Source organism: Parasteatoda tepidariorum, chromosome 7, assembly GCF_982258835.1.
Source record: "Parasteatoda tepidariorum strain Cologne lab strain chromosome 7, Ptep-v5.0, whole genome shotgun sequence".
Taxonomy (NCBI): Eukaryota; Metazoa; Arthropoda; class Arachnida; order Araneae; family Theridiidae; genus Parasteatoda; species Parasteatoda tepidariorum.
Window position 1 is genome coordinate 42,785,072 of NC_141761.1, and position 24,089 is coordinate 42,809,160.

Genomic DNA, 24,089 nt, shown 5'->3' on the forward strand with positions numbered 1-24,089 from the left:
ATTTTAATCTGGCAATCTAGTACGAAAATATTTTAAAATTATTTCTGCAAGATGTCAGTAAGTAAATGGACGTCTGGTCATGCTACTTTCTTCGTGTGTTACTTTTTGTGTCTTAATTTGTATTTTTCTTGTATTTTTGTATTGTTTGCATGATATGTTTTATTTTCGTAGAGAATTTTTTTTGTTGCTCCTCGAAATGTAGTAATGATACATATTTTGCTTTGGCGATATCAATTCAACATTGGAAAGAACTCCTTTTGTCGGATATAATAGTGTGGTCTGATGAGGAGATTATATCTCTTCATTATTTTGTTTTTTTGGCTTTCTATCGTTCTAAAATTTTTAATATTTATTTGTTATTTTTAATAATTTTTCTTCTTTTCTACTTCTCTTTTAAAAAGTGTTTTTTCTTTCTTTCCTTTCTTTTCCTTTTATTAAAAACTGAATCACGAGCACTCACAAGTTTTTGAAGAAATATCTTTCCGATACTAAATATAATGAGCATTCTTGGCACATTTCATTTAAAAAAAAAACGAAAACTGAAAGATTGAGTTCACTTTTTAAAAGTATAACGAGTATAGCAAGAAAAAAAAAGGCTTTATTTTTCTAACCATATTTGAACGTCTTTTTATTGTAAATGTTTAATGCAGTAAAAAAAATTTCGATCTCAAAAGATTTAGAAATTAAAAGCCAACTTTGTTTAAACAAATAAAACTAATTGATGTATTTTTTAAGTTCCATTTTCTATTTGTTTTATTTAATATGCATTTATTAATCCCAGATGCATATTTTACATTTTATGAGGTCACCCAAATTTTAATTTTCATTTCCAGAACCTTAAGAAGAATAAACAACGTCACTATTTAAATTTGAGGAAAAGGAATCATCTAAAATTTTTAAGCTCTAATTAACTTGTTTTTCTGAGAAGTAGAAAGAAGAAAGAAATAATCAAATAAATTTTTGTGTGCTTACTGATCATAAACACTAACCAACATTACGCAGATTATGTTAATATACTTTATTTTCTGTAACTGCTAGTTTTTTTTTTATGTTGAAAATATCTCTTAACTACATAAAACTTGATACATCTCTGATGTATATACAACATATCATAGATTGAGTATCTACTTACTGATTCATTTTGGAAGCTAATGAAAAAAACAAACATAATTTGTGGAAAAATTTGCTCTTTGCTGTATTGTTAAAGAAAATAGCAATAAGTTAAATAAACATTGTAATAAATTAAAAATTTCGTATCAAATCATGTGAAAAATGGCTTCGGTACTTTCATTGTATTTAATTTTAAACGGTACACGTAATGAATCAAAAAATCTGATATGTCGTAATTTCTACAATAATAATAAAATCACAAAATAACTCGAAATATAATATTAGGGTAAATATTTACGGTACAATATTTTACGGTGAAATGGATTTTACAGAAGATATATTCTAAGTGCCGGTTTTCTAAACGGTAATTTGGAAATTTTTACAGTGTATTCTACCTTTTATCAGTGGGTAGCTATTGATTGATAGGTTGGACTAATAACATTGAGCTGAGCAGCGATGGCTCAGGGGATAGAGCGTACGCCTTCCAATGAGGCGAACCAGGTTCGAATCCCAGTCGATACGAATTCCGCATCCGGCTTGCACCGACCACAGTGCTGACGTGAAATATCTTCGAGCCATGATCCGGTAGACGGATCATGGGTTAGAGTACCCTTGCCGTCAGGCTAACCGCAGGAGGTTCCCGAGGTCTTCCTCTCCATGCAACGCAAATGTGGGTTAGTTCCATCGGAAAGTCCTCCACGAAGGCTAATTTCTCCCAATACTCGATCCAGGAGTTCCCTTGTCTTCTAGATTGGGTTCAAAATTACACGGCTACAGAGTTGAACATCAATAGTCGTAAACCCATAAAATTGGGTCGGCTGTTCAACGACGGTTATAAAATAAAATAACATTAAGTTTATATTGCAAACTTTGCCTTATTTTCAGAATGCTCGCAGTAGTTTTCGCAAACAATGTCGATAGACTTTTATTGTGTTTCAAATTTGGCAAGACTTTCAGAAAAAAAAATATTTTAAAGAAAATAATACATAAAAATAATATATTTAAAGATTTTGGAACCGAATTTTAAAACCTATTCTAAAATACTTTTTTTAAAAGTAAAACTATAAATAGAAAAAGCCGTAGGATAATATAGACCTAAATTACCAACAGCACACACAATATCATTTTACTAATTAACTGTATACACAATATCATACTGTACTTGCCTCCATTTTGACTAACAACTAGCGACCACAAATCTGATATCGAGGTTTATTACAATATTTTAATAATTAATAAAAATTGTATTAATTAATGATAATTGTAATAAGCGCAACTATTATATCCAACTATAAATTAATCTAAATAATAATTAAATATCGTAAATAAATTATAAATTTGTGCTTTTTGAAGCTGTTTCCCCATTGAATAAGTTAAGTTAAAGAAGCAACATTCTATTAAGTTGAATAAGCAACATTTTATAATTTGCAACATTCTACGAATTATGGTTATTTTACATACGTTGGCATTATTAATCATATTTATATTTCCTTATTATAAATTTTTATTTCTAATTATTAGTGGTTCTTAAATTAAAACTAAATTATAAAGCCTTTATAGATAACTATTGACGTAAAGTATTTGAAATGCACGAAGCAGATATAAATTTATATTTTCTTGAAAAAAATTTAAAGAGAAATTTTTGGTGAAGAAAAATTGATAAACAGTAAATATTGAAGAAGTAAGCTCCATAATTTATTTTCGGGAATCCATTCAGCACTATGTGAGCTGCGGATATATGGTTGAATGAAAGTTCAGAATCATATCTCAAAGAAGCTTAGAAGAAGATTTCAAAATCAATATATTGGTGAGGGATATTTTTTGTAGAATCGAGTGGAAGAAGATTATTTAGAATCTGAATAATTTTTTATCAATTGAGAGATCCTAATAAGTTGCCTTATAACGTATCTTGAAATTAATATTATCTAAAGTATTTTTAAAGAGTCTCACACAAATTTTTATAAATTATTGTTTTCTGTAACTTTAATCTTAAATGTGTTACAAAATACAAATTTTTGTCTTGAAATTATTCTAATAGCTGAAGCTTTCAATTTAAGCTTTGAACTTAGTTTTACTTTTACTTTAGTTTTACTTTTTGCAGTAAATATATTGAAATATAAATTTATTTTTGCAGCACAAGAAACTAAATAGGAAATCATAATTTCACAGATTAATTGAACTTATGATTTTGGTAATTTTTGTAACGAAAGTAAAACTTCAAGAAATTTTTTATAAATTTTAGGAATTGTTCCTATAAATTTTCGATGTAAAAGTTTTGTACGAAACAACGTAGAGCACGTTTCGGAAAAATGCTAGATTATTTGAGGAAACACAAGGCGCAAAACTTATTTATAGAAGAAACTTTTGAATATTTCTTAGAGGATATTATATGATATGTAATTTTAAGCGTGTGTTAAAAATATACACAAAATTTTATTTTTAAAATTATAACATTTAATTTGCACTATTTTCATGCATGTAGGTTATAAAGGTGCAAAGGTACCAACTTGTTTCCCTCTCAAGGAAAAATATTTCTAGTGCAAGGGAAATTTATACTTCAATGTATGAGTCTTGGGTAAGAAATTTTGATTAAAGGTTATTTTGTTCACTACTATGTACATTAATAATACAAAAGTCTGTATACAACGCCACTTTATCCAGTTATCTCGTAAAGTGTTAAGGTGTCCGCAAAAATTACCAAATGATTGCAATTTAACCTTCAAAATTCTCTAGCACTTTATAAAATATTTTACAGATAGTAGATTTGTTTCCTATCGAGTACTAAAGATTTGTATAAATTTTGTATAAAGATTTATGTATTGCTAAACATATAAAGATTTATATAATTTTTGTTATTTTTGTATAGAACTTTTGTTATTTTTGTATAGAACTTTTGTTTTTCTATAACAGTAGATGTTAGGATTCGTTATTTAAAATGAGTTTCCTTTTCTTTATACATACCAATCATTTAGTCTGTTTTTATTGTATAAAAATTTTTAATCCATGTAAAGTACAAGGAAGGAGATACGTATTATATTTTTTTATTAATGGCGGGCACATGGGTCTATTTCCAATTGTCCTCAGAAAGTCCAGAATTGCTACTCTCTTAGCATTACCCAGTGAGCACCTGTCTATGGCTAAGTCACGGCGGTGGAGCAGCGTCGCCCACGTCATACAACCACAAACCCGTTTATAGGGCGGGTTACATTCACACGATCACACAGAAGAAAGGACATAGAGCACACAGAGAGAGAGAGAGAGAGAGAGAGAAAGTTACACCCATGCAGAGAGCGGGATTCGAACCCGCAGCCATTAGCTTCGTAGTCAGGGACGCTAACCGCTCGGCCACCAGGCCGGCTGATAAGTATTATAAAACTGTTCAAAATTAAATGTTATTCAAAATTAAATTAAATGTTTTACGCTGTGGAAGTGCATATCTAGGGTTATTAAGATTCAGTAAAATGACTATATGATTAAATTTGCTTTTAAGTTTTTAAATAAATAATATATTTCAGCTTATTCCTATCAGTGCCAATGTTGAACATTATTATCAATGCTTCGAATAGCATCGCTTTGCAATGGAACCTTAATAAATGGTTAATTTGAGCTATATTTCCGATAAAGTTGTCTCGCTGTAAGTAGCGTGATGGATTTAATTGCACTAACAGAACTACAACAAAACTAATTTAAGAAATTCTACGGTTGTTCAGTGAATTTATATTATATGGTTCAGGACATTTAAAAATTCCAGATGGAAGAGATTTTGTAAAAACTAAGGGTTTTTGATCAAAATTGTGAACTTTTTATTGATTTCGAAAATATATAGTATAATTTATAGTATATAATAATCTATAGTATAATATGTATTATAGAATATTATTGCCCTATTAGAATCAACTTTTAAGTGAAATAAAGTTTCTTCTGATGAAATAGATACTCTCCGACGTTTAGTCTCCGTTAACATTTCTTGAAAAAAAACATTTTAATGAATCTAATTTTATCTACCCTTAAAAAAATATTAATCAAATACTATATAGTAAAGAGTTAGAATAGAATATCATATTGCTGGAATAGTATCCTTGGTTTTCATGTCAAATAATTGCTAATAATTACTGTGTTGACCAAATTTTCCAGAACCACTGTACCTAATTCTAATTATAGAATACTCAGTTTCTTCTTACACGTCGTTAATAGCTTGTTGTCATAAACCAAATTCAATGCTTTTAATTTTTGGTGCTCTCAGGAGCCAATTCTGAATGCAAAAAGAAATCAATACATGGCATGGGAGGACTCATTAACGATCACACAAAATTGCTCAACATTGAAAAAGCACTTCGATTTAATGTAACATTCTGTTTTTATTATCCTGGATGCTGTGTGGTTGTACAAGCGGTTCAAATTCCGAACTTTCATGTTTTTGTGGCACCTTAATTCAGTAAGCATTATTATTTTTTCGCTACAATTAAACCTAAATAAATAAATTCGTTATTTTAAACATAATATAAAAAACAAAATTTCTTGCAGCAATTACATCGAATACCTTACCATTGCGTAAATCCATTGCATTTTTGTTATGAAATTTTAAAATGATTGTCTACATCTCATGATTGGTTCGTTTCAAAAGTTAAAACTATTTCGTAATGAATTTAAAAGCTTTCTTTCGAACTACGTGCTGTGAGCCAGGAAGATAAAGAAATTAATGATTGAAAATTTAACGACAAATGGCTTGCTAATAACTAACTGGTCTGCATTTCAGAGCTCAGTGCTTCTACAGGTCTCTTCCCTCGACATCTTGAAGTTTAAGTTAAGTTTTTAATTTATAATTCCCTGATATGTTTTTGTACCTAACAACGTTTTGATGATGTAGTATTACTAGATAGCACAATGTCTTTCAAGGAAGGTGGAAAAAAAGGATCGCTTTATTATATTAGGAAAAATAGCTGGCTCGCTTTATTATATTAGGAGAAGCAGCGCTTGCTAATTATTAGAACTTTTATAAATTTTTCTTTAAAAATTTAAAACGATGTGATTGGTGACTTGGAGTAAGTTATTTAAAACTACAAGTTTTCTCAGTTTTTAGATTTTTTAAAACGGAAAAGTTTTGGATTTTTTTAAAATCCAATTTTATTACTGTTTAAATTGATAAAAACTGATTCTGAAACTGAATTGATGTTTTAATGTTAATTGCACAAAAACAGAGATACTTATCAAAATTCTAAGAACAGGAAACTGTATATACTATTATACTACCTATAAAAAACTGCTGATTATAGAATTGTAATGACATAATTTTGTCCGAAAAAAATGAATAGAGAATCCAAAACATCGAACCTTTTATAACTCGGGGTGACCTTGCGTTTCACATGCATCGAAATATACTATAGAGTAAATGTTCATTATCAGTTTATTCTTGAAAAATAAATAAACATGATTAAAAGCATATTTAGAACATTCTCTTCACGCCTCTACCCCTTTGATAGTTGAATTCTGTCGGGAGAAGAAAGACCTCATAACCATAGCGCCATTGCAATTATAGTAAAAAGTTATCTTCTTCCAGAACAAAAATTAAAACACTTTTCATTTTCATTTCCAATTAATTCCATGAATGAAACAATAAAAATTATTCTTAGCTACTTCGTAATTGTTGTAAATATATTTAATTATCTTTTACTCAAGTCTTTTTGGATTCTTGGATTTTCTTGGATTTTTAAAACCAATTTAAGAAGTAAAAAAGAAATTTAAAGATATTTTGAAATATAAATACATATAGTAAACTGATATTCTTTCTTTGAAATTCAAATTCATTCTGCATTTGAATCGTTCTTTTATTTTTAAATTTTTTCCCTATACCGCTTTCCTTATACCGTTTGCTGATCACGTACAACGCATTCTAAAGTAAATCCCAAAGTCTAAAGTCATCTCTAAATTTAAGTTTTAAATTTATTGCGGATCATGTGATGGATAAGAGTTGAGAGCAATAAAATTGGTAATAAATTTATATATTTTATCAGAAGTAGAACACTTTAGATCGAAAGCCATAAAAGAAAGACTTTCACATTAAAGAGACATATAGCATCGCTGATAATTTTGCATATCAAATAATATTGAAATTCTTTTTTTTTCAGTTAAAAAACAATTATCTGCAATATTTACAAAAAGTAATTAACTTTTGCTTTGCTTTAGAAAAATATTTCGTGCATATATGTTATAGTGTTTAAAATCTAATGAAAATTGATATGATATAAGGGTTGGGAGGTCAAAATCCATAACTACATATGATTTCGGACTATGTGAAACAATAAAAACTTCAAGAGGATTTCCTTGAAGTCTAACTAGTTTTCAGTTCATCTATACCAACTAGTTTTGGTTTTCATTAGTCATTAAGCACTATCAATCTCATATACTGTTCACTTCTCTCCTACTTGCACACTACCTTGTGCTTCCGGGGTTGGTTATATTAGTTGTATATAAGTTGTACACTTTCTTGTTCAACACAAGAAAAACTGATAATCATTTTATGCCTAGAAAAAAAAGAAGAGACAAGTCGTGCCTGGTTTAGATTTTTTTTAGTGTTATAAATATGTATTCTAAGTCGGGCTCGACTTGTAGGTATAGTAGAGACTCTATCATTAGAATTGCAAAATATTTTTTTTTCTCTTCGATTAACGAAAATGTTTCATTAAATTGAACATTATAACGTTTTCTATTATACTGTGATGACTCAGGGACAGAACATTCACTTATCAATGTGTAGACCCAAGTTTGAGTCCCAGTAGTGGCTCGTTGATACGAATTCTGTTTACCCGGTTCACGCCGCTCCTAGTGCAGTTCTAAGGAAAAATATCCTCAGTGTTAGATGGATCATGGGTTGGAATCCATTTTCCGTCTGACTAACCATGGGAGGTTTTTGTGGTTTTCTTCTCCATGTAACGGGAAACCACGGAAATTTCACCAAAAAGTCCTCCACAAAAGCTGGTTTCTCCCAATATTAGATCTAGCACTCCCCATGTCTTTTTGGTTAGGTTTAAAATTAAAAGGCTAGTTTTATAGTCGTAAATTTGGAACTGGGTCGGCTGTTCAGCACCCGCTATGAAATAAAATATACTAAAACTTTATAGTTCAGATGATTGAGTTTTGTGCCCTTATTAGCTTTAAAAAATATTATTATATTAAGTATTACAGATTTTAAAAAACGAACTGAAATACTCCTTTTTAATTAACGAAATTAAAAATTCAATGGCAGTCACCTATTTTTTGCTTTTTTTTTACAGTTTTCATAACAATCCCTAAACAACACACTTGTCGCAATATGAATAAGCGTATCGTGTTTACTATGCATTACCTAACATTTAATTCTCTTCTTTAGAGTGTTGTCATACCTTTGTGCACATTTGCCTGACGGCTTCATTTTTTGACTGCATTTTCTTGATTGATAAGTCTGGAGCATATAGCTCTATGTAATATCCTATCTAAGGCAGCTCAGTATATAAATTGACTAATTTATTACTGATATATCTGAAATTGTAAATCGTGTTGAAATGATTACTAAAAAACCATAAATTTTTCGAAAATATTGCACAATACTTATAGGGCCACTGAAGCTCCTGAAGGCAGCTCAGTATATAAATTGACTAATTTATTACTGATATATCTGAAATTGTAAATCGTGTTGAAATGATTACTGAAAAACCATAAATGTTTCGGAAATATTGCACAATACTTATAGGGCCACTGAAGCTCCTGAAGGCAGCTCAGTATATAAATTGACTAATTTATTACTGGTATATCTGAAATTGTAAATCGTGTTGAAATGATTACTGAAAAACCATAAATGTTTCGGAAATATTGCACAATACTTATAGGGCCACTGAAGCTCCTGAAGGCAGCTCAGTATATAAATTGACTAATTTATTACTGATATATCTGAAATTGTAAATAGTGTTGAAATGATTACTAAAAAACCATAAATTTTTCGGAAATATTGCACAATACTTATAGGGCCACTGAAGCTCCTGAAGTATAGGTGTCTATAATTATGCTCCTATGATGCCAAATAACATAAATTATTAAATGAACACTTAAATAGAGTCATACTGTGACATTGCATTGCTTTAAGATGATTTTTTTTTTATCAAATTACAGTATAGCAAAGAACGAGAATTGCCACACAGGACCGTGCGTGTTTCTAGTGTGTTAAATCAAATACTTCAGATTTATGTTATTTACTGGACACTTAATAAATATTCCAATTTTTATGAGTCCTAATCATTCACATAGCGAATTCTGCATTATTGAGCTTGCACGTTTATATAGTGTGATCGATTTCAAAAATAAAACGGTCATTTTTAGGTCAAACAAATATCTACAGTATTTTGCGATATTATATAAACACAATACGTTATATAATACATTATATAAGCACAAACTTTTATTCGATTTACTAAACTGAAAAGGTTACCTTTCACATCGTTACGAAATCATCGACTCTTATTTGTCGTCTCATTTCAAATCACTCAAAACTTTTTTTTTCTCCTTTTTATTTCAACTGAATATTTTATCACTATATTCAGAGTACAATACGGTCTTAAAATATTTATTGATCTCAATTTTGATCATTATTAGCGCAATGATGAATCTTTCCTTATTTCAAGTCACGCGATTAAATCAGAATAAGGTTCCGAATGGGAATTTCCGGTTTTCTGGAATATAAAGCTAAAATTTAGAGTTTACAAAGGACTTTTCTGGTTTTAATGTTGTTCTGCACAGAAAAATAATACTGGTAAAATTGCGTAACTGTATGGTAATGACATTGCTGTTAAAACAAAACACACACGCAATTCTGGCTAATAAATCCAAAATTTGCGGTATTTAAACCATTCATTTGGTAACTTTCGGTTCATATGGTAACGCTTTATCGGAAGTTCTGGTTTTCAAAACTATAGTTCTTATCACCGAACATTTAGCGAAAAAATACAAAACGGAAAAGTTAACCGAATAACTAGTTTTATACCATAATCTAAAGTATCATAATAAAATTACCGAAATTTACCACATTAACAGCCAAATTTTATCACAGATTGTAAAAAAATGTTTTATAGTTAACTTTACTGAAATCATTACCGAAATGCTTCGGAAAATAAATACCGAGCTTTTTATGTACCCATAGTGCCAGAAGTTTAGTTAATGAACATAGCACCGGAAATACGGTAAATTTTATCACGTTCTGGTATTTTTGACCATACATGTTTTTTTTTTGCCAGCGTACTTCAGTTTAAACTAACCGTACCATACCCCCCATTAAAGTTTTAAGAACACATTTGATGTTTTCAGTTTCAAAAGTACAACACTTATATCTTTGCACTAGATTAATGTCACGCCTTTTAGCTAAGATGATAATTCAAGACTTAAATTGAAGTCTCGTGTAGCAGATATAGTACAGAATTACTTATATTCGATTAAATATGATAATTCAGATTAAAAAAATTTAAAATCGTTTTGCATGAAATTTATAAGATGGGTCAGAGCTCCGTAACCGATTATAATACTGTCAACACCTGATAAAACAAACTCTTCTATCTAAACCGCAAAAAAAGTCTATAACGTGTAATCGTTCTATTATGAGTAAACGGAAGTACAATAAATATTTACACCATACTAAACAATACTATGTTCGACCACCTAAGACAAAAAGTTAAAAAGTCGTGTCTATATTCTTTTTAAGGAGATTCAAAATATTTTACTGACAATGTGAGGTAACACCATTAGAAAAGGCACTTTAAAAAATTTGAATTTTTTGCTATATTAAATAACAGAATTTTGTTTTGAAAGTGAAAAACTGCTTGAGACTTATTTTTGAAATAGAATAATTATTTTTCTTTCATGGGAATAAAAGAAACTAAATTTCGATTGCTATATTGGAATGAGAGGTTTAGTGAAGACGTTTTAATAAGTGCTAAAATAATATTGTGTTTATTGAATATAAATGAATGGGATTTTATGTATATGTCGTTATAATGGAATAGTCGTTGTAATGGGTGGTCTTAGTACTGAACATAGACAGTATTGCCTTAGAGGTAATCATAAAAGGGATCTCAAAAACGCTCAAAAGAAGCGATAAATGTGCTCTTCAATATTTCTAGATAAAAACGACTCAATATTAATAATATCAATATTGTCCAAGTTGAATCATGCGGACTATTGGTTGTTTGATTACCTAAGACCTAAGTACAGAACAACTAGAGTAGAATTGTTTTGCAAGTTTATTAGTTCATCAAGCTTGGTCAAAAATATTATTCTTTATATCGGTAAATTGAAATACAAATAATATAAATCAAAATACTGAATTATTTTAGAAAGTCTTTTCTTTTATTTATTTGCATAAATATGGGTATGAAATTTTCAATTATTAAATTTTTGAATCAAGCTTTTTTTAAGTTTTAATTGTGTAAATATGAAACTTTATAAATAAAACATTTTCCTTTAAGATTATATTGAAATATTGTATTTAAATTTGATTTTTCATAAAAACTAATACTATATAACAAAAAAGGAGTAAAATAAAATATCTCGTTGCGTGAATAATGACAAAATGTTCAAGAAATATCACTTTAATATGCTGAAACATATATTTTCGTGCATACGAATCAATTCTAACGAAACTTTTAGCTTTCAAATCACGTATATTGGCTGAAATCCTAAAAGAAAAAAAGAACGCCACTCATAAATTAGATCTAAGGTGAGAACTGTTAAAGTTTTCATCTGATTAAGAGTAAAAATTACTTCTTCAGTGATTAAATTGCCTTGCTTCATTGCAGATAAGTGAACTAACTTTATTTTAATTACTCATCTAAAACTATTCCATTTCCTGTCAGAGTCAACTGCTTTTTTTATAATATTACTTCATGCATTTGCGTGAAATTTAATGACTAAAAATTAACGGTTATAATGCTGTCAATTAAAATTATGGTTCGAATTTATTGATTTATGTAGCGAGATGGTAACTATTCCTCATTACAAACATCTTATTTTTACTTAATAACAGTATTTTTTCTGTTTGTCTTAAAAGCTTAGTATTTTATGCCTGTATCTATAACAGCTGTATTTGATTAATTAAATGATGGATTGAATGTGCAGTTTAACAGCACAAGCTGCAGAATCTGCAATACTCTATAGCTAACTTGTTAACATTTGAATAATTAAACAAAAATAAAACTTTGTAAAAAGTACTAAAGAACGGAATAAAGGAAAATACAATTGGAATCGTGAAAACATTGTTTACCTCTAGAAGGCTAAAAGCTTCTAAAAGATATATGAAAATTTTTAAATTGCTATTGCGGCATCTTAAACAAAAATTTGATTGAAAAGTTTTAAAAACAGTTGAGATATACAAATAACAAGCTGCACTTTTTAACAATAAAATATTCAAAAATGATAAACACACATACATAACTCAACTCAAATATAAAATTTAAAAAGAAATAAATGGAAATAAGGCAGGAAATATGCAAAATAAATCAATAAATTATCTAAAAAAAAGTTTTCGGGAGCTCAATTATTCGAAATCCTCATTTCCATCAGAAATCTTAACGAGTGTTCTCTTTTCCCTTAGAATATATGTTTCAAAACAGGGGATTTTTAGAGGACGCTTTTTCACTGAACAATAATACAATTTCAAAAGCTTCGAAAGTTCTACTAACAGTTTTTATTCAGTTTTAAAATCAAAATAAATAAAGTAAATAATTTATCAAAGTATTTAACAGACAAAATTTCAATCGAAAAACATCGCTATTATGTGACAAATACTGCATAGATAAACTTAGAGTGACGTAGACTGAAAGTATATTTTTATTAAATTTTTCATCTAATGTATTATTTTATGATATTTTAAAAGCATTTATTTTTACTTTTGCATACCTTGTTTACATAAATATAAAATGTTATTCCGCGAACATTTACGAAGCATCATTTTAATGTTCGCATTAATTTTTTCCTTAAAGTTTATTTTGGTTAAATATTGATTATATTGCTTTCAATATTTAAATGTAATATTTTTTCATATTTAATTTGGAAGAGAAATCCTTAATTAGCAATAAGTAAAAGAAATGGTTTCTCATCTTTGAAGGCTTGAAAAATAACTATTTATGAAAGTAGAGATGAAGCATTTAAATGTTCATCGTACACTTATTAAGTTAAATAATCACATGAAAAATACTCTTTTAGATATCAAAAATTAACTTATTTAAAAGAAATAGCCAGAATAGTTTATAGTGCAATAGGTTTAAAAATGAAATTGATATATAATCATGCACAAAAAAAGATAAAAAGGACGGAAATATTTAATATCAACAATAAAAAATATTTAAGATTTTTTTAAGTTGCATTGTTTGACAAATAATAAATAGAAATGGAATTAAATTTGCACATCAACTTTGTTTATCTTTGACCTGTAACTAATATAAAAATTATATAAACTAGGAGGTTTCGCCCCCTGCTCGCTGGCGCTCGCTAACAGAGGAAGAAATATGGTAAATTTAACCATATTCTGGAAGTTTTGATCATGCTTTTTTTTTCTCAGAGTATCATTTCTCTAATAATTTTAGTTTTTAGTACATTTCATACATTTTACTTCAATTAATAACAATTATCAAAATTAATTAAGCATTGTAAGCGTCAATAATTCGACGGTTTTTTTTTTGCTTTAGCCTAAACAAATAAATACCTTTTTCGGTTAATTGTGCTTTTTAATCCATAGATTATTATATTTTGCATTTCCATTAGAACCTATTATCAAAATTAATAAAATACCATTTCTTTCTTTATATGTTTTTAAATTTAAAGTCGGTGTTCCAAATTCTGAGTTGACAACTATCATTGTTCACCTACGTAGCCTTGTAATTTTGAAGCATATTTGCTTTGTGATATTGATGGAGATAAACCGAATTTGCGCTGCACGGAGAGGAAAGCCCCGAAAACACCCCACTGTTTGTCCAACGACAAGATGATTCTAACCCATGATCCGTCTACCACTGATGATATTTTACATCATCACTATGGTCGGTGTGAGTGGGAAGCAGAATTTTCAATTAGCGGCCACTGCTGGGGTTCGAACTTGGGTCACGTCTTTGAGAGGCGAATGCTCTATTTTCTGAGCCACCACTGCTATTTACACATCATTTTATTTTATTTTATTTCATTACCGGCGTTGAACAGTCGACAAAATTTTGAGTTTAAGACAATCAATATTCAACTCCGCAGCCTTGTAATTTTGAACCCAAACTAGAAGACAAAAGTACTTCTGGATCAAGCACTGAGACAAACTAGAATTCTTAGTATACTTTTTAATGAATCTTACCCGGATTATCGTTACATGAAGAAGAAAACGAAAAAAAAAAACAACTCTCAAGGGTGTCCCGATTGCAAGGGAATTCTAACCCACGCTCCATCTACCAATGTGGTGAACCACCTTCCACCCCCAGCGATGGTAACTCCGAACCCGGCTCGCATCGACCACAGCGCTGACGCAAAACATCCTCAGTGGTAGACGGATCATGGGTTAGAGTCCTCTTGCCATCAGGCTAGCCTTGGGAGGTTTTCATGGTTTTCCTCACCATGTAACGCAAATGCGGGTTGATTCCATCAAAAAGTCCCGCATAAAGCAGATTTCTCCCAATACTTAGTCCAGGAGTTCTCTTGTTTTCTGGATTGTGTTCAAAATTACAAGGCTATAGAGTTGAACATTAGTAGTCGTGTATCCAAAAATTAGGTCGGCTGTTCAACAACGGTTATAAAATGAAATAATAGTATTGCGATTTCTAATTCTTCTCGTAAATTGCTTGTACCAATTATCAATTGATTAAACTTTTTAAAACATTCCTTTTTTTCTAAACTTCAATTAGCACTTATTAAAAAAATTAATTTATCATCTTAGACGTCAAATATAGCATGGTATTTTTTTTACGTTTGCTCTGAACGAATTTAAACTATTTCCACATTCTATGTTTTTTAAATATATTTTATTACCGTTGATTTCAAATTACTTTGTCTAATTAGCAAATCCTGCCTAGGCTATCACTTTCACGTCAATCTTTGAATTTATCTGACATAACGAATAAGAAATAATTATAAATTAATGAAGATACAATAAACTCCTTTTTTTAATGAAAGATATAAGGTATCAAATGTCACTGATGTTACCTTTAAAATATTGAAAAAATAGAATCGCCTCCTATTTATTTTTTATCAATGGCTAGTTTTGAATCTTTGAGAATATTCTATGTTTCAAATATATCTTCCGAATGATTTAGCTGAAGCTTTTGAATGATTTTTAGGATCTTAAACTTGAATCAGTACGCTTGGTACGCTTTTGGCTTGGAAAATAACCCTGTTGCAAACTTAACACAACTACTTAAATTTTACCATAGGGTGGTTAATCATGCCGGAACGATATAAGAGCTACGCTTCGTTTCTAGCTATTTATCAAAGTTAGCTATTATCGTTTCTAGCTATTAACCAGATATTATCCAAACAATTGCTAAATAAATTTATTTTGTTATTAAAATATTTCGATTTAACCGTGAAATCATTTGCAGTGGATAAAAAGTTTTTTTAAAAAAAATGATACGTTTGTATACATAAAGTAATGTAAAAGTTTTGACTGAGACTTCAGAATTATAGTTAAAATAACAAATATACAGACGCAGAAAAATTACTATTAGCCAGATACTATTAAAATTCAAATGAATTTATTTGTTTTCAAAACTCACACTGTTTTTGAAACGTTAAATGATAACAGTTGAGTTATACTTTTACATTATTTTATATAAAAAATTCATCATAAGCTTGTACAAAATCTTTATAACGAAATACCGTGAATTGCACACACACTAAACAAACGTTAAAGTATTATTAAACAATGTACCAATTTTCTATTTTTGTACACAACCCTGTAAAAAGAAAGTTCTTAAACATTCATTATAAAAAAATTAGCAAGTATCTAACATGCATTAAATCTTCTAATAATAACTAAATAGCAGAAGTCACGCACTAAAGATAACGCAATTTTGGGTACTCTGATCTTTAACGTGATATCGTTAAATAATTGCGCACCAAGCAGGAATGTTACATTTGATATTTAAGTGATTTAATGTAAATTTTTTAAGCGGTAATCACGGAAATATAACTCAAGAAAACCCAATAAAGTGAAAGAAAAGTAGTAAATAAATGAAAAAAATTTCATATTTAAGAACTTAATCAGTATAGGTATGCCAGTTCCTTATAGTGAAAAAAGATGGAAGTTAGCCCATTGTAGACGTGGGACGAAGCCATTCATCTTCAAAAATTATTTCGTTAAAAAGTTCTTAAAATTGGATTTTCTTTTAATTCAAAATGCTTCAAACAAAAAACAAAAGTTCAATGTTAACGCATGGTCTTAAAAGTTTTTTAGAAATTATTCATAATCATTCATTCTTATTTTTATTCATATTGCTCTATTAATTTAGTAAGGAATTAATTACACAAAAATATGGCTCGTGTTATCCTCACTTTAGTAAGGTTTAAAAAAATTATGACCTTCCTTGTCTGCCCCATTTTGTAAAGAACGTGTAACATGCGGCATCACTACTGTGAAAAATACCGGATCAAATTTCTGTATAAGTACTATGTAAACGGCACTATGGTTGCATTATTCGTAAACTCTATTTTTACCGTAAAACGTTATACCTTAATTTTTGCAGTAATATTTAATTAAAGTAATTCAATGATTTTATGGATATTATTACTGCAGAAATTATAGTTATCAGATAATAGATCTTAATCCGTAACTTATTACAATAAATTTGGTATTTACAGAAAAAGGTACGGGCACCCTGAGTGCCTGTGATTTTTACCGTAATTTGATATGGAATTTTTTGCAGTGACTGCCAAATATACTAAATACTCGCATTTATTTCAATTATTTTAATTCAAAATGTTAGTTTCGTCCGCTACAAGAATATTTATAATATTATATTAACCAATATACAAATTTATTTTTAACCATTATAAAAAGGCAAATCTAAATGTAAACAGAGATTTAGATCATTTGATTAAAAAAGACTTCTGTCAGAAAAAATTAAGAGATAACTAGCTGATAAACTCTGAACATGAGGTAATAGTTAAGGAGAGCGAATTTGGAATAAAGAAAGAAAGGCGAGGAAACTGATTAAAACTGGAGCTTTTAATACGAGGAATGTTTTTTCAGTAAGGGCGGTTTGAAAATAAAAACTAAACGGAAGCAAATTTTCAAGAAGCAAATTTATTTTCAGATTCTACATACGGTTATCCTTTTTCTCAGCATAGTTGCCATGTTTGTTTAAACACTTATCATACCTACAACTAAATTTAGAATACCCTCTTCATACAAAATTGCCGTCTGCTCCGTTAACCAAAAGGTCAGGGGCTTTTTCTCGTATTCGTCATCGTGGTAGTGATTGCCGAAAAATAGATGTTTGAAACATCGGAAAGGCTGAAAGTGATTCAGCGCAAGGTCTGGGTTGTTCGGAGGGGTGGTCAAAACTTCCCAACCAAAAGACTATAATATAGTTGGCATCTGAGGTACGGACAGTGATTCTGTCATAGAGTAGCCGAATTCCCAGTCAGCATGGCAGGGAATTTTTGTACTTCACATATCGTAACTACAAATCTACCAGTGAATGTAGGCAGCAAACAGGTTTTTCGCCGACTAAAAACACATCACTGACGTATCTAGTGAGCGGCGGTTGCTAAATTTGAACATTTTAAAAACACAGAACTGATAGTATAATTTACTTACACAGCTGCAACTGAGCTCGGTAGTTTCCAATGAATTCCGGAACGCGACGCAACACTAGCTGCGACTCATGCGTCGCCTATTAGTGTATGCAACAAATCGGCCCTAACTTAAAAAACAACCCTCGAAATCAAAAGGAATTGTTAATATTGTATTAAATAAACAAAAATGAGTATATACATGATTCAAGGCAAATTGTAAAAATGAGGATTATCAGTTATAACGATGATTCTTTCGCTATAAAATCCACTCACTTTATTTTTAAAAAAAATCCAGCAAACTCACGTCTTTGTGGGAAACAATAAATATTAACTTCATTTTGAATTAATACTGATAGCTGCGAAAACCTGACTCGCCTTACTTCCACCTTACATCATTCAAAATTTTGTTTATCTGCCTCACATTACTTTCAAATTTTACCGATTCGTTTTAAAGAATATCTTCTTATAAACAATGAACCTGATCTGTATCTAGCAGCATCTGATTTTCAATTACGTATATTGTCCGTCCTTCATTACAATTATTAGTTTTTCAGCGGGAATGTCAGCGATTTTATTTATATTATTTTGAAATCAGTTTTAAAAATAATCTCGTATGACTACTATATTGTGTCTGTTTTTTTTAAACGAAACATGTTTAAATTTAGTTAAATTACCTTTAAGTTAGTCACAATATGAATTTATCTTCTATAGTTGAAGTTCAGATTTTTTAAATGTTTATCTTCAAAATATAAGCAATATTTCAGACTTTATGAAAAGTATGCCTACTGAAAGATGTTTGCCAGTTTTGAACGAAATGATACTTACTTGTTTCTTTTATTACGAGTATAGTGACTTTGATCTTTCTCAATTTCGTTCTATATTGAAAAATGTCGTGAAATATAGTAAAGTTTCGGTCTATATTAAAAGTTCTTAAAAATTAAAAAGTAAATTTATTAAAGTTGAAGAAAAACAGATTTTTTACAAGGGACCGTTGTTAATTATTACTTTTTTTCGAAATTCTTATTTACTTTTTAGTTATTTTAAAAACCCGATTAATGGAGCAATATAGATTATTTAGCCGGGTGAGAAAAGTTAATGCTTCTTAAGTATTTTAAATTGTTTTATTTTATTCATTATTTTACCTGTAGACGCAGACTGAACATCTTTTTACTTAAATACTTAATACAAGTAAATATAATTTTTAAAAATTAAATGCAATTTAAGGTGTAACTATAATATGTGAAGTTTAAAAATTGTAAAATAGTAATTAAATGTCTTAACCTTACAATTTTTCTTAATAAGATAATACCACGTGATTATTTTAAAAGAACATATTTTCAGATTTCGCCTTCATATTTGAATTATAATTAAATTCAAAGAGTAATAGTAATGAATATGTAAATACCATTAAATAAGGGGAAAGAAAATTAAGAATATACAAAAACAATAAAATAGGATAGTGAGAGAAACAATACCACTTTTGGAAAATTAGCCTTTAGTAAGAGCTCATTTTACTGACAGTAGTTACGATTACTAAAGCTGCATTTCAGTATTGATCTTTAGCAGGAGTAGAATGATATCCATCGAAGCCCAAAAAAATTGCAAAATATCAATTTTATAAATGTATTAATAGTTTATGCTTATAAGTAGGTCGAAAATTATCATTTATTGACTGTATTTTTTACATATTTTTCAGAAGTATTTTTAAAATATATCAACGTGAACACAGTTCATGAGTTTGTGCATTTTGACAAAATTGGTTCTAGCTTTTTCAATTCCTTTGTCCTATCAAATTTCACTTTCATGTCCAAATTTATAATAGATTTTTCATTTATTTTTATTTGAATTTGTTACAGGAATTTGATTTTTTACTTTATTTGATTCAATATTACTTATAAAACCAATGTACACTACTCCAGAGACATAGATTGAAATGACATGCTCTAAAATAAAATTTTATCTATGTTTTCCTTATCAACTCATCACTTAAAAATGTCTTGATTTGCCTTGATTCTTATCAATGTCTGAGAAATCTCTAAATCTTCCAATTCTGAACCACAAAGAGTTTCTAAGCAGGCTTTTTGTATTGTTATGTATCTTTCATGCATGGTACTATGAGCAAAGCAAAATTTGCAAATGAGAAAAATGAAGAGAATGCCTACTTTTCTTTACTCAATTGGTAACAACAAACGTATCTTAGTAAATATATTAATCACAGAAATGAGGGAAGAAAAGCTATCAATCGCAAGAAGCTATTCAATAAAATTGTTGGGAGCTCATTGGAAAATTTCTTTGATGTTCAATTTCTATCATTGAAAAATAACGTAAAAAAAAGTATAAGCCCCCTGTTTGAGAGTCATGACTTTTTCAGAAAGAATTTATTCCTCTTTAGTAAGAATTACAACAAAAGAGAAAAGTATTGATAATAAATGAATGCATGTGTAGCATTTGCGTAGCGATAACCTTTGTCGCTAGTTCCTTCATATTCAACAGAAATTCCCCCTTTTTTATTTCAACCGAAATAACTGTCATTATAGCAATTGAATGGCATGCATACACATAACTCTATGAATCATATGAAAACTAAAAATAGAACTCTTAAAATGACATTTTTTTGAAACTGAAACAGTTGGCTTAAAACTAATATTTCAATTTCAAAATTAAATTTTGAATTTGATGCATACGACATGAACATATTACCTTTTTAAAAATTCGTAAATATTGTAGTCGTCTAACAAAAATTGGATTTTTGGTGAATTGTATTACAAACGAGAGAAAAGTTAGCAAATTATATCAAATTTTTAAAAATCTTGAAAAAAAACTAAATAACCATAGAAACGGAATCAAACTGAAAGAAAATAAAATGATTTATGATGTAATTTTTTTATTTATGAAAAAATATAATTCAGACTTTAATTTCTTGTTAAATTAAAACTCAAAATACAAGTTTCATTTTTGAGTTAGAGGCATGTAAACAGTTAATAAGAAAATCATATAATTTTCTTGTCCAATGAGAAAGCACAATCGATGGAAATTATTCGTTTTTGGTAGATACTGGCACAATTATCATCAATAAGATGCTAAACTATTTATTAATTTTGAATAATTTGTAGTTTTTCCTATTATCAATATCTGAATTACCACGTTAATAGAAAAGTATTATTTAATAATCCATTCATTAAATCGAGAAATACCTTCAATTGTCAGTTAAAAAATCTAACTTTTTCATAGATTATTAAATATTATTTTTTAGTAACTTTATGTTATAAAGAATTATTTTTTTTTATTTGTATTAAATACGTTATTCTTAGAACGTTTCAAACTGGAACAAATTCTTTTTTTTCTTAAGATTTTATGTGTTAACAGTTTCGATTCTCTGACCCGGCATGCTTTCAATCCTTCCGGATTCCTTCAAGTTTATCTTGTTTTAAAGAGCTTTTTAAATATAGTCTTTAAAATATATTTTGATTACCCATACATGGGATAAAAAAAAGTTTTCTGAATAATTAAATTTTTTGTGAGAAAATTAGTATTTCTGAGGAATTAAGGAATATCTTCTAAATGTGGTTGATTAGTAACTGAGAAAACTAAAAGCAATAATCCTAATATGCAAAAAGGTTTTCTTTCTTTTTCTCAAAAGGTAGATATATTTTTTTTTCTCAAAAAATACATTAAAAAGACTTTTTCCTCTTTTAAAAATCTAAAAGAATTTTTTCCTCTCTTATTCAGAAATGTTCCATTTTGCTAATAAACTCTCTCAGAATATTATTAATCTTTTTTTTTTTTCTTGTATAAATTCCGAAAATGCCTTTTTTATTCAAAGTGTGACAAATACATATACCCCTCAAGTTCTAAAATAAAAGTCTCTATTAAAATGCTACTTTTTATATATTCATGTAACAGATAATTTTTCAACTGATACTCACCAGTTACCAGAGTAACTGCCCAAGCAAATACAATGATAGCGGAGATCATTTTATAATTTAAATAAATATCCCAAGTGAAATATCGTGCTCACAATATTCCTTCAACTGCCATAAAAAGTTACGTCACTCTGCCTGTATCACCGATGTCTGCGCAACTCGTTTTGAGAACTGTCATCGCGAGAAAATATACTCTAACGTCCTAGACTTCTTTCATTTTTAAGATGCGAGAAGGAGAAAACCGTCTCACAGGCGTTCGCTATCGAGAAAGTAGGAACGAAGAACTGGTGGGGCAAAAGCCTGCCTGTTGCAAGTGGAAAGAGATGTCATACAGCGCCCTCTGCCTGTCCTGTCTGGGTGCGTTTTAGATGCATCTCCCGCCTTCGGCTGACACGTTTCTCTGTCAAATTACTGTAAGTGAGAAAAAGAGCGAAGAAAATGACATCTTCCTAACAGCGGCCGGAAAACTCTTTAGTAGGAGAGTACAAGAAAATAGAAAGGCAAAACGTGTTTGTGTTAGTTCAAAATTTGAATGGAAGCTATTATAGGTGAAGAGTAAAACATTTGCTATATCTATATTATTGAAAGATTTATTTAAAAACGAAAGTCAAGAAGAAGGCAGTATTAAAATAAATGTTTTTCTCCCTGGTGAACTGAGAAATTATTCATTCAATTACATGGATCTTTTTTTAATTAAAAAAACTTTAAAACAAATAATTATCACCAAAATTCCATGACGATTAAAGAGCCATTCAAAATGTTTGTGCATTCGAAGAAAAGAATAATAATAATATATTTAGAAAACTGCATCAAAATCCCTTGTGTTTCAAATAATAGTATTTTATCAATATTGCCCATTTTGAAAATGGGCGTAATTCTCAACTAGATCAACAACAAAATCATAATCACAAATAAAGAGTTGTAAGTGTGAGAATTAAAATGTAGTGTAATGAGATCAAACTAAAAAAAAAGCAGACAAGAATTTTGGAATTTCTTGGAGTTGATTGTTTCTTATACAGAGTTTTTTTTATATGTTTCATAGTACAATGCTAATGTGGGATAACAATAACCCAATAGGTTCAAAGGGTCACAAAGTGTGAGGTTTGAACAGATTGGATAATTTGGTATCACCGAATTTGGAAAAGGGTCGAAACTAAAAATAAATTAAAGATTAAAGATGAAAACGATAAAGTCATGCTATATCCAAACAATATATATGATTTAATACAGTAAGCTGATGTTTCCAATAAGAAAAACTAATAAATTCACATTTATGCATGACCATAACAATAATTGAAAGGTACTCACCCTGCACACACAGGACATTTTAAAAGACAACCATCAAAAGAAACACACATTTTTAACTTGCGTTTAAGATTTATTTAAGAAAAATATCTATCAACATAACTAGTGGAAAGACTTTTTTAAAACAATTTTTAACATTAGGAACACCTTTAATAGAAATGGGTGACGAATGAAATTAAAACACAGAAGGCGTCATAGATAAAAGTAAATTATAAAAGAACGAGTAATTTTAAGGTTAAAATAAATATGGAAAGAAAGCTTAAATTCGAGAAGGTTTTTTTTTAATGTTAAAGAAAATTAAAGGTATAAAATGTTGATTTTAAATTTACAGAAATTGATTGCAGCTATGGATTTAATTTAAAATAAAGGTTAAGAAAAAAAAATGTAAAAAGAAATCCCTCGATACGGACCGAAGTCCGCATCGCGGAGAATTTACAAAAGGGTAACCTGCCCGAAGGCTGGAGAAAAAGAGAATGTATTAAAAAAGACATAAAAATTCCTTAACTGGTATAGGACCAGAAAAATTACTGCCAATTAAAATTAAAGAGGCGGAGAGTTTGAAATTTAAAGGAAAGAGATTGGTTAATTAGCCCCCTAAAATTAAAAGAAGAAAAAGAAAGGCGTGAATAGAGGGGTTGGTTGACTTCCCCCCCAGGAAGTGCGATGACCGCATTGACCACGAGAAAGGTCACCAAGAAAGTTAAAATTGCTAAATTGAAAAAAGGAATAACGTTTAAAGAAAATTTAAAGGGTTAGGTATAATTAGAAATAAAATTGTCACGTTACATTAAGTGCAAATGTGACGTAGAGTATATTTTTAAGTGCCTTTTACTGAAAGATTGTTTATTTAGAAATACAGAATTGTTAAAAATAAAAATTCGCACTTGCATTTTACATTTCAAGAAGCACCAAGGATTTAAAGTGAAGTCATCAATAAAATATTTTGCGTTGTTCTCTGAAGGGCAG

General features: G+C 29.2%; 1 protein-coding gene across 1 annotated transcript in view; it reads right to left on the minus strand.

Annotated features, from left to right (window-relative positions):
- LOC107455655 (fasciclin-2-like) overlaps positions 1 to 22,373 on the minus strand; it is a 132,250-nt gene extending 109,877 nt beyond the window's left edge. Inside the window, exon 1 of the mRNA XM_087167742.1 lies at positions 21,822 to 22,373. Within this exon, the coding sequence (XP_087023868.1) occupies positions 21,822 to 21,870 (49 nt within the window). The 5' untranslated portion in view covers positions 21,871 to 22,373. The remainder of the gene's footprint in view (positions 1 to 21,821) is intronic.
- Positions 22,374 to 24,089: the final 1,716 nt, after the last annotated feature.